General features: G+C 37.6%; 1 protein-coding gene across 2 annotated transcripts in view; it reads left to right on the top strand.

Annotated features, from left to right (window-relative positions):
* The window catches only part of mlip (muscular LMNA-interacting protein), a 73,620-nt gene extending 59,727 nt beyond the window's left edge, over positions 1 to 13,893 (top strand). Inside the window, exons 10-12 of one of the 2 annotated variants that reach the window (XM_081350303.1) lie at positions 2,320 to 2,364; positions 2,471 to 2,605; positions 12,583 to 13,893. In XM_081350303.1, the coding sequence (XP_081206429.1) occupies positions 2,320 to 2,364; positions 2,471 to 2,605; positions 12,583 to 12,738 (336 nt within the window). In that variant the 3' untranslated portion in view covers positions 12,739 to 13,893. Of the gene's footprint in view, positions 1 to 2,319; positions 2,365 to 2,470; positions 2,606 to 4,677; positions 5,640 to 12,582 lie in introns of those variants that run through there. The other variant, XM_081350304.1, reaches the window with a different exon arrangement.
* The last annotated feature ends 3,164 nt before the right edge of the window (positions 13,894 to 17,057 follow it).

A 17,057-nucleotide genomic window follows, 5' to 3' on the forward strand; every position in this document is an offset into this window, starting at 1 on the left:
CCCACGTGACTGTGACGTATGCCACCAAAGTACCGCGAGAGCGATTCGAGAGTAGCTGGAGAACTCAGCCAGCGCAGCTTCTCAAGAGTGGCTGCAGGAGCTCTGATGACAACACAGCTGTTCCACGATTGGCCGGATTCACCGCATGACAACGATCACGTGTGTTTCGTGTTTATTCGAACACCTTTAATTCCTCTAAAGCTGACAAATCAGTTACACTCTTTTCATGTAGTCACAATGTTATATTGTGTCATGTTTATCAGATTAAAACTGATTAAAAAATGTAGACTCCACTTCATTGATAGTAGCTTATGTTGAACTTTATTCTTGTTCAAACAGACGCTGTATGAAGCAGTACATAAAGTATTGAATGAAAATGTCTCTGGAACATCTGTGTATTATTTGGCAAATATTGCATTTATTTCACTTCAGCTGTGGTAAAGTATGCAAACACCACGTGAGCGGTCACTACAGGAACCAGAAAGTGTCCGACTTCACGTCTCCATTTGCAGATCGGCTACTCTCGCCGATCGGTTACATCCAGCCACAGCCGATGTCCAACACACCTACTGACACTGGACACTCCCCCTCTCACACTGCACACTGGCCACTCCCCCTCTCACACTGCTCACTGGCCACTCCCCCTTTCACACTGGCCACTCCCCCTCTCACACTGCACACTGGACACTCCCCCTCTCACACTGGACACTCCCCTCTCACACTGCACACTGGCCACTCCCCCTCTCACACTGGACACTCCCCCTTTCACACTGCACACTGGACACTCCCCCTCTCACACTGGACACTCCCCCTCTCACACTGCACACTGGACACTCCCCTCTCACACTGCACACTGGACACTCCCCCTTTCACACTGGCCACTCCCCCTCTCACACTGCACACTGGACACTCCCCCTCTACACTGCACACTGGACACTCCCCCTCTCACACTGCACACTGGACACTGCCCCTCTCACACTGGACACTCCCCTCTCACACTGCACACTGGACACTCCCCCTCTCACACTGCACACTGGACACTCCCCCTCTCACACTGGACACTCCCCCTCTCACACTGCACACTGGACACTCCCCCTCTCACACTGGACACTCCCCTCTCACACTGCACACTGGCCACTCTCCCTCTCACACCGGACACTCCCCCTCTCACACTGCACACTGGACACTCCCCCTCTCACTCTGCACACTTGACACTCCCCCTCTCACACTGCACACTGGACACTCCCCCTCTCACACTGCACTGACTAGAGACAGAGAGGGTCGAGACGCGTGCCAGTATTGAATTCTCTTTCGCGCTTGAAGGAACAATAACACACACATTTATGCCCAAATGTCCGTTTTGTCGAGTATACTCACAAGAACAGTCTTAAATGAGTTTAATAAAATCTTAAATGAAAGTAGTAGTGTAAAGAGTAGTGAGAAATGATTAATCTATATTTAATTTATAATTTATGCAGTGCGGACTGTTTGATAACCTCAATTTCTGTATATTTCATACTTGTTGGACAGGATAAATATGACATGGGTTTATGTGAGGATTGTTTGAAGTTCACTTAAATTAAAAGTTGTTATATTTTTATAACAATAAATGTTTAAAATGTATTAAATGTTTAAAATTTAGGGGGAAAATAATTTGCATCGAGACATCAGTATCTATATTAATATCAGTGATGCTGGCCTTCATTCATAAAAAGATGCTATTAAACAATTATTTAAAATATACTGTCTTTATGTTGTTTCTACATTACAGTGTAAATTGAGTCTCACTTTATTTACATTTTATTTACAAACAAAACATTAATGGCTAACATTTTTGACTTTGAGAGAAATGATTCTCTCAAGTCTTGGTGATCGACCCCAATATTAAACAATAAAGAAAGACATATTTTTCTTCTACATAGTAGCCTACTATTCTTTTTGGCAGAATTGATCATTATAATCAAATCACGGGCACTTTGCACTAGTCATACGCAAACTACAGGATTTGGAGACTCCGTTTACTATCATTGTTTCACATATTTTGCCAATAGAAAGATTTTATGGAATATCACAAACTCAGAAAAGACTATAGGCATGGAGCTGAATAATATGATATGAAATCACTTCAAATAATATTATAACAATTAAGAGCTAACATATTTTGGAATCACTTGTTTGAAAACTATTTAATTCATTCTGAGTGTTCTTCAGCATAATCATGAATCTATTGTCAAATGTAAAACAATGTTGAATATACACAGTTTCATATGCAGATGCATCTTTTATAGATGTCATGGGTAAAGCCATCTCTTTTTCTAGGCAAGCTCTCCTTTTCAACCCTTGGCAACTACTGAAAAAAGACTGGTAAGTATTTTTTTTGTGTATGTGTGTGAAATGTATTTGATCATCATATTTATTTGCATTTATTTGTTTACCTCAGTTTCTCCTACATTATGTTTATCTGTCTTAGACAAAGACAAAGCCTGGAGTTATTAGGCCAGTCACAGCAACATCCAGAGTTACAGATGATCAACATGATGTTGAATTCCACCCAAATCCTTTCAAGAACCTTCAAGAGAACAAATCCAGTCGCTACCAATACAAGGTGTGTTTCTCTGAAGAGTTGTGCTCAGTGAACAAAAACTCAACATCACACTAATATATATATATATATATATATATATATATATATATATATATATATATATATATATATAGGGATAATGCACATCCAGCCGGTTGTTATCTCCCGTGATGGAGTGATCAGGATCAGGTCTTCATCAGCCTGAAGGGGGTTTCGTTATCCCGCTTATTACTCGGCTACTTGCCACACAAGTAAATAATTAGACACGAAATATTGATCTGATTTGAAATAGTTTATCAGGTGTTTAAACCTAAAGCTTCTGCGGAGAGAGCAGTTGTGGCGCGGCAATCCATCCATCCATCCATCCATCATTCTATTCGTTTATCCGTCCGTCCGTCCATCCATTTATCCATCCATCCATCATCCATCTGTCCATTCATCCTTCATTCTATTCATATACCCGTCCATCCGTCCGTCCATCCATTCATCCATCCATCCTTCATTCTATTCATATATCCATTCATCCTTCATTCTATTCGTATATCTGTCCATTTATCCATCCATCCATCCATCCATCCATCCATCCATCCATCCATCCATCCGTCCATCCGTCCATTCATCCTTCATTCTATTCATATATCCGTCCATCTGTCCGTCCATCCATTCATCCATCCATCCTTCATTCTATTCATATATCCACCCATCCACCCATCCATCCATCCATCCATCCTTCATTCTGTTCATATATCCATCCATCCATCCATCCATCCATCCATCCATCCATCCATCCATCCATCCATCCATCCATCCATCCATCCATCCATCCGTCCACCAGTCTGTCCATCCGTCGCTCCATCCATCCATCATCCATCCACCACCATCCATCCATCCATCCATCCATCCATCCATCCATCCATCCATCCATCCATATATTCATATATCCATCCATCCATCCATCCATCCGTCCATCCGTCCATCCATTAATACATTCATCCTTCATTCTATCCATCCATCCATCCATCCATCCATCCATCCATCCTCCATCCATATATCCATCCATCCGTCCATCAGTCTGTCCATCCATCCATCCATCCATCCATCCATCCATCCATCCATCCATCCATCCATCCATCCATCCATCCATCCATCCATCCATCCATCCATCCATCATTCTATTCATATATCCATCCATTCATCCATCCATCCATCCATCCATATATCCACCCATCATCCATCAGTCCGTCCGTCCATCCATCCATCCATCCATCCAACCATCTTTCATTCTATTCATATATCCATCCATCCATCCATCCATCCATCCTTCCATCCCGTGTTTGGGTATTTTATATCAGGGAACAAGCAAATCAAAGGGTCAACATTCCATATGTACTTCAGTAGGAATTTAAAATGTGCCACTAGAAAGGATTGATCAGAGTAGTGTAGCTGCAACATGTCCTGCTGGGTTTGACTTTTTTCCAGCGGGATCAGGAAGTGCACGCATGACAAGAGCCCAGTGTCATGAGCAATATCCCACATCAGGACAGATCACACTGATAGACCCAACCCTCAGAGAGACCAAACACATCATCCATGTATCAAACTAATGATACATGCTGATTTACCCTAAACACAGAAACTGCCATCCAGTTTTTTTATACTATTTTTCAAACGAATTACTCTTTTCATCTGAATTATGCAAGTAATATTAAGGTTTCTATCTGTCGTGAGGTTTGTTCCTGAGCAAATGTTGCTGCTGCTCAGAGAGTGTTACAGACACAGCTCCAGTCTTGACATTTGACACAAAAATGAAGACACTTTCTCGATCTTGTAAGGTCAAGTCTGATTGGCTGGTTTTACACAGCTCCTGAGAGTAACGCCACACAGGTGTGTATAATTTTCCTGTCTGGAAGCTAAGACTTGGTCCGAAATCACCCCTTTATGAGGAAAAGCCATTTGTAGACCATAGTGGGCATTATTGAGTGCAGTCATTCAGTCCCATAATGCACCACAGAAATGAGGGTTGCACTTTATTTTACAGTACATGTACCTACAGTCTACTTAATCCTAAAAGGAAAAATCCTTTTAATTAACAGGTTGGGCCGTACAGACACACAGGGAGCACACCAGAAAACTGCAGGGTGTTCCATTCGTCATTTTAAGTTTCTGAAGGGTGTTAATGCAACAAAAAAGTTAAATGCCAATGTAATTTTTTTTAAAGTGCATTTTTCTCTGGGTCTAATAGAAAAGCATGGACCTGTTTCAGTTTCAGTTTGTCTAAAAGGAAATGATGGTGAAATGAAGTTGTGTGTGTGTGCGTGTGTATATAAACTACTGGTCAAAAGTTTTAGATTGGTAAGATGTTTTATGTTTTTAAAAGAAGTCTCTTCTGCTCACCAAGGCTGCATTTATTTGATAAAAAACAATTAAAAAATTGTGAAATATTATGACAATTTAAAATGACTGTTTTCTATTTTAATATATTTTAAAATGTAATTTATTCCTGTGATCAAAGCTGAATGTTCAGCATCATTACTCCAGTCTTCAGTGTCACATGATCCTTCAGAAATCATTCCAATATGATGATTTGATGATCAAAAAACATTCATTATTATTTTCAATGTTGAAAACATGTTTGATGAATAGAAAGTTCAAAAGAACAACATTTATCTGAAATAGAATATTTTCTAACATTATAAATGTCTTTACTGTAACTTTTGATCAGTTTAACTCATCCTTGATGAATAAAAGTATTGATTTATTTTATTTCTTTCCCCCAAAAATAAAATAAAAATTCTTACTGACTCCAAACTTTTGAATGGTAGTGTTTAATGTTACAAAAGCTTTAGATTTCAGATAAATGCTGTTCTTCTGAACTTTCTATTCATCATAGCATCATGAAATAAAAATGTAAAAAACTGTTTTCAACATTGATAATAATCATAAATGTTTCAAATCAAATCATCATATTAGAGTGATTTCTGAAGGATCATGTGACACTGAAGACTGGTAACATAAAAAATCTTACCGATCTAAAACTTTTGACCGGTAGTGAATATATATATATATATATATATATATATATATATATATATATATATATATATATATAAATTATAGTGACCAATGCTGGATGTATTGCATTACTAAGTAATTATTACTGTAATTAGTTTTCCTTTGGAAAGTAAGTAAAAGATTACCCTTAATTTTTCTGTAATTTAATTACATTTACTTCTGATGTAATTGCATTTAATTCTGTATAGACTATATTAAACAATAGTGGATTTAACATCAAAATCTAAGTCTAATGTTAAAATGTATGTTTTTAATGCAAACTTCTCCCATTAAATACTTGGTCAGATCAAGAATAATTAAGAAGCAAAGAATTAAAAGAGCAGTTTCATGTCTATCCTTGTATTGTTCAACTGGTTGAGGTTGATATGAGATTTACAAAGTAATTTTCACATTCTATTGGGTTTTCAGTTTCTTTTTCGAAGACTTTTAATTTCAAGTCAATATTTACGGTTTCCTTTTTGATTTGCTGGTTGTCATAGTAACTTGTTTGTTCATTGATTAACACACACCTGCTCCTTGTTTTCATCATTAGTTCCCTCATCCTAATGTACATATCCATCCTTAATAGTATGTGAGATTATGTGTCCCTAAGCATAGTGTGTTGAAACGAATATGCCAAAATCTCTCGGATGTTTGTGCGTTGCACACTGTTACTTTTATCTCTTCGCACTGGATTATCGCTTTTTGTTTTATTTAATAAAGTTACGCTGTATTTAGATCTGCTGCACATCACCTCATCTCCATCTTCATCCTCAGCCAAGCCATCACAGTAATTAGTAACAAATAATGCAATACTTTTTAGAGAGAGTAATTAGTACAATAATCTTGACATTGTTGAAGATGTAATTAGCCGCTAATGACATTTTTGAGGCGGCTCTACAGCAGACTCTCACGTTGTGTGTGGAATATATTCCACAATGCAATGTAATTCAACATCTAATTGTCACGATCCACACAAGAACAGAAGAAAGGTAGATCCAATATGCAGTATGTGTTACTTTAATGTTAGGGTAATCCAATCTCATAAACAGTCCAGGCAAAGGTCAATATCCAATAGAGCAATCCAAACATAAACAGGAACAAAACAAACGGCAAGAACAGAACTCGGAAGTGGTGTGATACAAACAAGGACTCCGTGACACACACTGAAACAGACAGGGTTATATACACAGGGAATCGACAATGATAATGGGGAAATGGCTGAGTGCAATGATCAGTGATAAGGGACAGCTGAGTGCAATGATGAGACAAGGATCGTGGGGAATGTAGTTCCAAAATGTGACAGACACCGTGAGGAAGGAGGACATCTAGTGGACACCTGGAGAACACAACCTGACACCGTGACACTAAGTGCTAATAAACATTGAAGCATTAAGCCAAAAACAGAAGGTTCAGTTTAAGCGATGTGTGTACTTTGACATTTGCTCTGATCTTTGTAAACACTATCCCATGATACATTGCGGCTTAATTGTCTGCCATCGGCACAGATTCATGTGATGAGACAGCGGCGATGATGAAACAAAAATCACACAAAATTTGAGCTCTTTAGTAACGACCACGTGTACGTCAAACGCAAGCTTTTAGAAGCCATCTAAGGTTGAGTATGCCAGTGTCCTGACACCGTAAACACAGTATTTATCTCTTAACAGGCTTTTATACGATCGCAGGCGGTAAAAGTCATCAGGATTTGTCACTAAATTATTGTCTTCGAAGAGGATTACAGATAAACAAAAGATACATTTATTGTGACGTGAACGTCTCCAGACTCTCCTTTAGCGTGACATTTACAAACGACTTCAGGTGTGTTTGACATTCACGGCTCGTTTCATTTCCACTGGAAAGGCTTATGTTGTCATATTTATTCAGTAATGATTCTTTGTTAAAATCCAAAAGCAGCTCGTGCCCTCTATGACTTACAGTGGATTTATTATTGCCTACATATATTGCACATGTAGAAAGATTTAAAATCATTATTATACCTATAGGTACATTTTAGTAACTTCATTGTGTTGTATCTTTAATCATTTTTTCCCTCTAATTTCGAAAAGGGTTGAAATTATACATTTGCCAGCATTTCTTTTGGCTTGTCCCTCCACCCAGACTTTGACTTCATTAATTTGTTATTTATGTAGTGTATATAGTAAATAAAAGTGTATAGTAAATGCTCAGTCGTGCCAGTAATCTACAATAGTAGCCAAAAGTGAAGTTTGTTTCTACCATACAATCTTGATTAAACCATCAAAATATGAGGAAAATATTTTCAAATATTCTAAATATGAGGGAAGAACAAAGCATTACACTTGGTTAAGGCATTTATCTGACACAATTATTTGTCAGAAAAGGCAAAACCTACAGCATACATTGACTACAACATAATTAGTTATTCATATTCCGTTGGTCTTTGTCATGTGTTCATAATTTATTTGCATGACAGCCTAGCCAAAAATGATGGCATGTTTCATTGCTTAATCACAAATAAAACAACTGACTCGTGCAACTTGCCTACAAAATCTTTACCACATTTTTAAAGATATTTGAATGAAGGGCAAGATGTCCATTTTCCTAGGCTGGACATCACGTTTGGCCACTACCTTATTTAAACGTATTATTATATTTTTTTTTTAAATCCCCATATATCCTCAATAATCATAACCTACTGGAAAAGAAAATGCATGAAAATGCAGGGGTCCAAAGGAGAAAAAAGACTGAGAAATATAAGTGAGATGATCTGATTCACATTCACAGTAAGGACAGATGAGGTTTGTCTGTCAGTGTTCAGATCTTCAGAGTCTGTCATTAATTTAAAACCTGCAGCTCTGTACTGTGATAGAAAAATATGCATATTTCTTTTGAATGATTGAAAAGCCGTCTGCCTTGTAAATAATATCAATAGTTCATAGATTTATGAAATGTTCACTCAGTGTTGATTTTAAACACACATGGAGGAAGCAGGTAAAATCCTTAAACAGACCTTTATCCCTTTAAAAGAACAGTTAATAAAAAAATAAAAAAGTGAATTATGTGTAAAGAACATGTGATGTTTAGACTAATGCAAAGATAAATACCATTAATAGTCTGTCGCTGTCAAGCAGAGCAATATGGCTTTCATCCAAAGGAAACTTCAAGGCTTTTCCTGGCAGAGTCATTTATTTTGCATACAGCTCATCAACAAGAGGAGGTCTGCTTCAGTGAATAAATCACCTTGACAAAGGAAGCCTGTATGATCATCAAATGTGTAAATGAGTTATAAAAGCTGTTTGCTTATGTATTCAAGCTGTCAATGTGACAGCATATAACTAGACAAGCAATGAGCGCAGTAATGTTGACCGCTGTTAATCTAAGTAAGCCATGAAGCAGAACTTCATTTACATAGATAGACTGACATTTGCAAACGAATAACAGCAGTCATGAGTTCGCTTGTGTGCGTTTCAGCATTTCTCCGAGAGCTGACGCTGTTATCTTCAGGAATTATTACTGTCTGGTTGATGCAGACATATTAAAAAAGCTGAACATTCAGCATTGCATCACATGAATAAATTACAAATTGAAAAAAAAAAGTTATTCTCAATTGTAATAATATTTCACAATATTTCTGTTTTTGGTCACATAAATACAGCCTTGATGAGCAGAAGAGACTTTAAAAAGTCGTAGTCATTCCAAACTTGTGATCCCAGTGTGTATAAACTTACACTTTCAACTGCTTTTTCCCCAGAAAATTTCTTAATGTGTAAATATTTGTTTGAAAAAAAAAAAAAAATCAACAAATGAGACAAATTTCACAGATATTTGACGAACAGAAATGGATTAATGAGTCCCTGAACAAAGCGGGGGAAACTGTTAAAAGTTAAAAGTGTATCTTGTGAGTCCACCAGTTATGGAAGCTTGAACACTGAATAAAAAAATAAAAACAGTAATCGCGACTTTTCATCTCACAGCAATTCAGATTTTTACTGAAGTTTACATCTCACAATTCTCTCGTTTTTATCCCAGAATTACGTGGTATAAAGTCGCAATTGCGAGTTATAAAGTCAGAATTGTCTTTCATTTGAGAGTTTCATTTGAGAGTTTCAATTATCTTTTAAAACGTTTTATTCTGTGTGCGGAAACAAGCTTCCATACCCAGCTTGCACTTCTTCAGTGCATCTCATCTTCATGGACCGCTCCAGGTTTGCATGCAGTTCTTGCTGTGAGATGTTACTCCGCTCTTCCACCGAGACACTTGACTTCACAAACACGTCTGAGGTTTGGCACTGCACTGCATTATGGGGTTTATTGCTCTGTTCACACATGTTCCCGCAGGAGATCAGGGATCATCTTTCTCCTGGTGTGTATCAGAGTCAGTAGAAAGCTCTCTTTAGCATTATTTGAGCTTGATTTTGGTAAAATGACACACAAGTGTCTGACCATATATAAATCCACAATATCAACGTTGTTGTTAATTATATTATAAAGACAGTTTTTCCATTTCCTGAAAAGGCAACACAAGCCCATTGGAAAAACATACCTGTGGCAACATTTTTTGAAAACACAAAAAACGTGATATGTGGCTGATATAGTCTGATTAACAGTTGGTAAATTGGTAGCTGTAATGAGGGATAAGATGGATAGGTAAGGAGAAGAGTGATTGACAGCCTATCAGATTGCTGAGAAGTCCATTTAGACACTGGAAGTAGGTGAACAATATTCAAGATTAACTTGTTAATATTATATTAGAGAACTGAATTTGACCTCAAAAACTTGCCCACTGAAAAAGCAAACGCATGACTTATAATAATTATAAAAATAATATGATTTTGGCAGCTGCTATTATGCAGTATAGGTCTAAATGAGTCTTTATAAATATATTTATAGAATAGTAATACTTATAAATAAATAAATTTAAATGGAGCTATAATTCATTATAAGCATGGACTTCACAGAAAGTGTTGCTGGAGGGGCCAGAACTCAGAGTATTTCAGATAGACTGTAAAATTAGGTGCTCCAAAAATGTATAGTTTGTTAAAAAGCCCTTTTTTTAAATAGCATCATATGTGCTCTTTAAGGTTTCGGTTCTTAATAGATTTGCGGTGTATGAAAAGTTTCTGCATTTGCTTTACTGTAATCAGTCCTGTTGCTGGACTTCTGAGAAAAGGCATTTATCTATTGATAATTCTCACTCTCTTGCTCAAAAAAAACAACAAAAAAAACAACAACAGCTATCTTGCCTCTTTGTCACGTAATAGAAAGATTATGTAAATGTCCAGGTCTCTCATTATTATCGAGTGTGTGATTGGGATGAATGCGGAGGCTCTTGGCGACGGCTGATATTCTCGGGCCACTAGAGATGGGGATCTGGAGCGCTGAGCTTCTCTCGGAGATTAGCTGATTAAGTGCTTGTGGATTGGCTCAGAACGAGCGACGAGAGCCGTGTCCAGTGTCTTTCTTCACCCAGACTGAGGGGTTTCAAAGAGTCTCTGTGTGAATGTTTCTTCCGTTTTATCCTTGAATCTTTCAGAAAGACTATTATATATTGTCCTGCTGCTATTTTATTTTTTCTGTCACCTTTATTAAAGAAGAATAGCCTATAGAGTGAATGATTCAAACTTGCATCACGAACAAAACAGCATTATGGTAATACTACGTTTTTTTAAAATATAGGCTATAAATGAAAAAATATTGGTAGTACGTGTCATGGTAGTCTTGATGTAAATACCATGGTTGTGTTCGATTAGTACTTTCTGCACTTCAACCTCGGGTTATCATCGCTCTAAACCCTGCTTTTAACCCCATGTAGAGGAACGTTTCACACTTTTAATGTAGAAGAGGGTTCGTGCATCGTGTTTTACCCGGGGTTATGAAACGTTGGTGCTGTTAAACATGCACTGCAGTGCCAAACTTGTACAGTGTGAAATAATGTTACGGCTTGATGCTCATCAACCGACAGCCAATCGCGTGCCTCATATTCACGTGCTTTGGAAAGTCTCAGAAACATCACGCTTTGTAAACAATCGGCTATTTGCACAAAGCTAGAACCTTTATGTAAAAATAGATTTTACAGCATTCATCCAATCAATGACACTGACACCGCAAATAAGAACGTTAAAGATGTAGTACTTGAGTTCACATTTACACACCCCCACGTCATCCAAGATGTTCATGTCTTTCTTTCTTCAGTCGAAAAGAAATGAATGTTTTTTCTCCATATAGTGTCTTCAATGGGGTCCAATGGGTTAAAGGTCCAAATGTGAGTTTCAGTGCAGCTTCAAAGTCTCGACCCGATCCCAGCTACACGATTGTTTTTTTTTTTTTTTTGTAAAGGGCATTTGATGTAGTCTTTGCATGTTCACTTTGTAAACACTTGGTCGGTTCTTCCTCCTACCGGCGTGACCTTTCAACCTGATTACGTAATGTGTGTCGCATCACAGCTAGTGCAAGACCAGCATTTGTGATTAAAAGTATATAATGTTTATTTTGTTATAAAATGGCCGATGTTTTGTCTAGATAAGACTCTTATTCCTCGGCTGGATCGTGTCGAGACTTTGAAGCTGCACTGAAACTCACAGCTGGACCTTCGACCCGTTGGACCCCATTGAAGACACTATATGGAGAAACATCCTGGAATGATTTACTCTAAAACCTTCATTTATTTTCGACTGAAGAAATAAAGACATGAACATCTTGGATGACATGGGGGAGAGAAAATCATCAGGAAATCTTAATTCTGAAGTGAACTACTCCTTTACCCAGGGTTTAAGAGTCTAGTGTGAAATGGCAGCGTATGAACACCCAGAATTCATGCTTAACCCCGGGTGAATCATGAGCAATGTGAAACATGTATCATGGTGTTACCATTTGCCATCTTTTTATAAATGGTTTTGTGGTTCAGTGGTTTGAGGATACACAGGCTCTTCTCCCGTTTGATGAGTAAGCAGTGCATGTGTTTTCAGTTTTCCAGCGGTGGTGAACCCCGAGCAGAAGCTGGAGGAGCTTGTGGAGAGCGGAGAGGAGACTGTAAGACCAGGCTGACGTCTCTGATCACGCAGACCAGGATCTCCACACAAGATCCTCCCACCGCCATCAACACCCAGGAGACGCACATATGATGCAGACAGTGGAGCCTGATCTGACTGTGACGGCTGTTCAGTGCAGCTCACGCCAAGCATTCATTCCACTATTAAAGGTGCACAAAAGCAGTTGAGATGAATTGTCCCTTCATGGTGGAACATTTAAATCAAAAGGCAATTTGATATTATTGACAAAACGCCAATACTCTCCATCAGAATCTCATCAAGAACATGTCAAGTTCAGATTCATCTTAAAATCAAAAGAAATATATATTTTGCTAACAGAAAATTTTGATTTTTTGGTAACACTTTATTTTACAGTGTTCTTGTTACATACGTTATATGTACTTACCATAGTATTAACAGTAAATTATGCATAATTACATGCAACTAACCCTCAACCAAATCCTACCCTAACCCTATAGAAAGTACATGTAGTTGCTTAATATTACTCAGTACTTAAATATATGATTACACTGTAACAATGACACCTTAAAATAAAATATAACTGATTTCTTTTTTCTTTTTCCATTTTTCTTTTTTTTTCTTCATATTTGATGCAATTTAACAAGAGTTAAACACCCTTTTCTCAGCTATCCTTTTCGGTAACACTTTTTTTTTTTTAAGCTTTATATATAATGCATTATAAAGGTATTTTTAATGCAGCATTTTTTATGCACCTTATAATACATTGTATAATCACATTAATAATTAAAACCACAGTTATAATACTAATATATTCACTGGTACTCCTTCAGAAAGTTTAATGCATTAAAACTCAAGACAAACAACCAATTTCAGATGTAACAAAGAGTCTGCAAATATTATAATGCATTTTAACTCTGGTTACAATTATTTATGAAAACATGTAATGTTTATACATTGTATAAACATGATGTTTACACTATTAATAATTACTGGAACTACAGGCTTACATTTATTTTTTTTTTTCTTGTTGATTTTGCTGTGAAATGTGACTCGTTTTTGTAACATTCACCTAATAAGAGACTTTAAATGATAGACATGTAATTACAGCCATCCAGTCGAAGAGAGATTGCTCTGAAAATGGCCTTACTGTCAGCATCACATCTACACAGTCAGCTAATAATGAATATATGCCATGTCTAAGACATTTCTCTGTACTGTTTGAACTCAAAATGCAAATTCATATTATAAATGTTATTCTCATGCCTGTCTAGTTTGTGCTTTAGATTCGTTGGGTTTTTACATCCATTTCTTACGGCTTCTTTCTCCAAGCACTCAACTCAAAATCACCCTTGCTTGCAAAAACCCCAAAGACTTTTCATATGTGTCGTATGATTTTTGACCTTACCATCAATTTTCATTTAGAGCACAGAATAGGTCTGATATTTGATTTGTTAGTAAGCCATTTACTGCAGATATGCCGTTCTGTCAAAACCTGCATTAATGGAGCCTGGAGAAAATCAATATCAGCCCTGCTGTCAATACTGGTCTGACTTACTCTATAGGGTTTCCTAACTGTGCATTCTCAACTGTCTACAGAACATTTTCCCAGAAGTGTTGTGGACCATCCAGACTTTTCTGGAGGTCAACATGATATCAGTTTTGTTGCAGTCTCACACATCTGTACAGGTAAGTTTAGGGGGCTCAGTGGTGTTAAGGTCAGGTAAAACACCAGTACATCAGTCCTCTCAGGGCCTCAAGTATAGATTGCCTGGCATTTATCTAATTTCTCAAGTCTAACAGTTATTTCAGTCTTACACATGTGTGAATTCACGATGCCATTGATACAGCAAACACTCATTCATCCCTATAGTTGAAGCTCGCTACAGCAAGCATCACTCCAGGGCAAGATGTGCTGTTGAGCTGGCTTTCGGCATGCTGTGTCATCGGCACATGTGTTTTGGCAGTGTTTTTGATGTAAACATCAAGAGTAGGAGGATATGGAGCAGGTGAGATGAGAAAAAGATAAGTTATATAAAATTTTATAAAAATGGGACAACTCCACTCACCTATTTTTACACTAATTTTTTGCATAAAAACACTGGATGGAAGCGTCAAGATGTGCATAAATTCATAAGATTCTGTATATCATTTGAAAAAATTCCAAGATCTGATTTGGCCCCTGTTCATGTAAAGCTGATACAAATAACATTTGTGAATTTCTGTTCATGGAAATGAGCTAATCTGACAATAATCTCAAATTGATTAAAATAGAACTTACTCCACAACCTGTGAGACGTCATAAACGAACGCTCTACATTGTTGAACCAACATGATTTGAACAACGAATGTGTGACAGATACACAATGTCAGGAATGGTTGTGACTACACAGGCAATTTTTTTCAATGATCGTACTATGGTATTTATGTTTTCTAAAGTTATCTTGAATTTGACATTATATAATTGACATGAAATGCAAATGAGAAAAAGAAAATCATAGCACTAAAATTAAGAGTCTGACTTGCAGTTGGATCTTTTCAAATGCTTTCCACAGGGTCATATCTTAAGCCTGAGTCACACTAGACGATTTTCACATCTTAAACCATTTTAAAACTGTGGGAGACCACAGACATTCGTTATAATCCTATGAATCCACACACCAGAAAATTCGTCCGGACCACGAGACCACACACCTGTCGTTTTACCATTTCCTAGAGCTGGGAATCGATTCCAAAAATAATTGATTCCTCGATCCCGAGGCCTTGAGAATTGAGAGTTGATTCCAAAAGTTGGATTTATTATTAATTCGCCTCTCGCTCGCTAATAGTGATTAGAAGTCTGATTCATTTCCACGAAAAGGTTCTTTCGGCTAGTTCGTTTCAACGAACCAGATCAAAAAATTATTCAAAGGTTATTTTACGGTGAAACTGGTTATGCTGTTCACAATTTTGAGCGTTGCACAGACTTGTGCGGGATAATAGATCATGACATGATCGAGGGTCTTGATCTTATTTCTATTTTAAATAAAATGATAGTTTTTTTTTCTTTTTTTTTTACCTAAATGTCTATTAGCAAAAGATAATTCTTAAAGAAAACATGTTGAGAACACAGATCTGTGGCAGAGAGCCTATTGCTATAGTAATAAACACAACTTCCACATGCATCTGATTGATAGATAAATATCAACAGTCATCGTCTGCACCATTCTGTCTTCGTCTTCACTACACTTCCCAGAATCCTCTGTCATCATCACCTGCACCTGTTCTTCATCACCCTCATCATCATCATCACCGTCACCTGTTGTCTTTGTCATGATCTGTGTATTTAAGTTCCCCTCTCACTCCTTTTCATTGCTGGTTCTTTATTATTAATAAACCTTTGCTATTTTGTATCTTCGCCTGACCTTCGTCTTCTTCAACCCGTTGACGTTACAGTTGTTGTTAATGTTATGGTTATTTTATTTCAGTGTACAGTTAAAGCATACAGTTAAAGTAAACTTCATTCATCTGAACTGTGTACATGTATTTAAGACACATCATATTTTGTTCCATCCATGCAATAAATGCATGTCCACGAACAATTTTTTTTTCTTCAGGATTAGGATCCTGCAATCAAAAAAAAGAAAAAGAAAAAAAAAAAAGAATCGAAAACAATAGTGAGGAATCGATTCTCTGGCTTGACTCCCATCGGTTCAGAACCAGGAATCGGAATTGGACTTGATTCCAAAAATTTCGGAATCTACAGCCCTACCATTTCCACAGCAAGACGAAGTCTCACAGAGACTCGCGGGATCAAACATGATTGGAGAAGAAAAACAAGTGGAGGACAATTAGCTGAATCTGGTTAGACCAGGGGGGTAATCCAGCTCTTGGATAGCGTACCATCCCTGAGGGCCGCCATTGGCTAACAAGCCATCACCTGCTGTTAGCATTCCATTGACTCCCATTCATTTTGGCGTCACTTTGACAGCGAATAACTTTACATCTGAGGCGTTTAAAGACTCTATTTGTCCATTGTTTATTTCTAAAGAAGCACGACAATGAATAAAAGGCTCCATTACCTTGTATCTTACTTTATGGCCCCATAGAAGCAGTTTTTGTAAAAATAGGCTAACGATTGCGTCATAACCACGCGATTCTCTGGAAATTACCGTATCGACAGGAGGAGAAGCTCGCAGTCAATTGGGGGGACGTGGAGGCATAAAGTCCGATAAAGTCAAAGGAGAAGCCCATAGAGAGTCATAAAGTTGCTCCTGCTCCTAGCTCATGGACAGCTCCTACTCACACTCTCCGTCTTGGCAAGATTCGGAAGGGAATGATTCAGATTTCTCTTGGCACAGCTACTAGAAGACAGACGGGTTGCTCACGTCACATCTACGTCGTCAAGCTCAGTTTGAGTCTGCGCAGTACGCTCAGCCATCAGGAAGTGAGAG

The sequence above is a fragment of the Scardinius erythrophthalmus genome (genome assembly GCF_964197995.2).
Source record: "Scardinius erythrophthalmus genome assembly, chromosome: 21".
Classification (NCBI taxonomy): Eukaryota; Metazoa; Chordata; class Actinopteri; order Cypriniformes; family Leuciscidae; genus Scardinius; species Scardinius erythrophthalmus.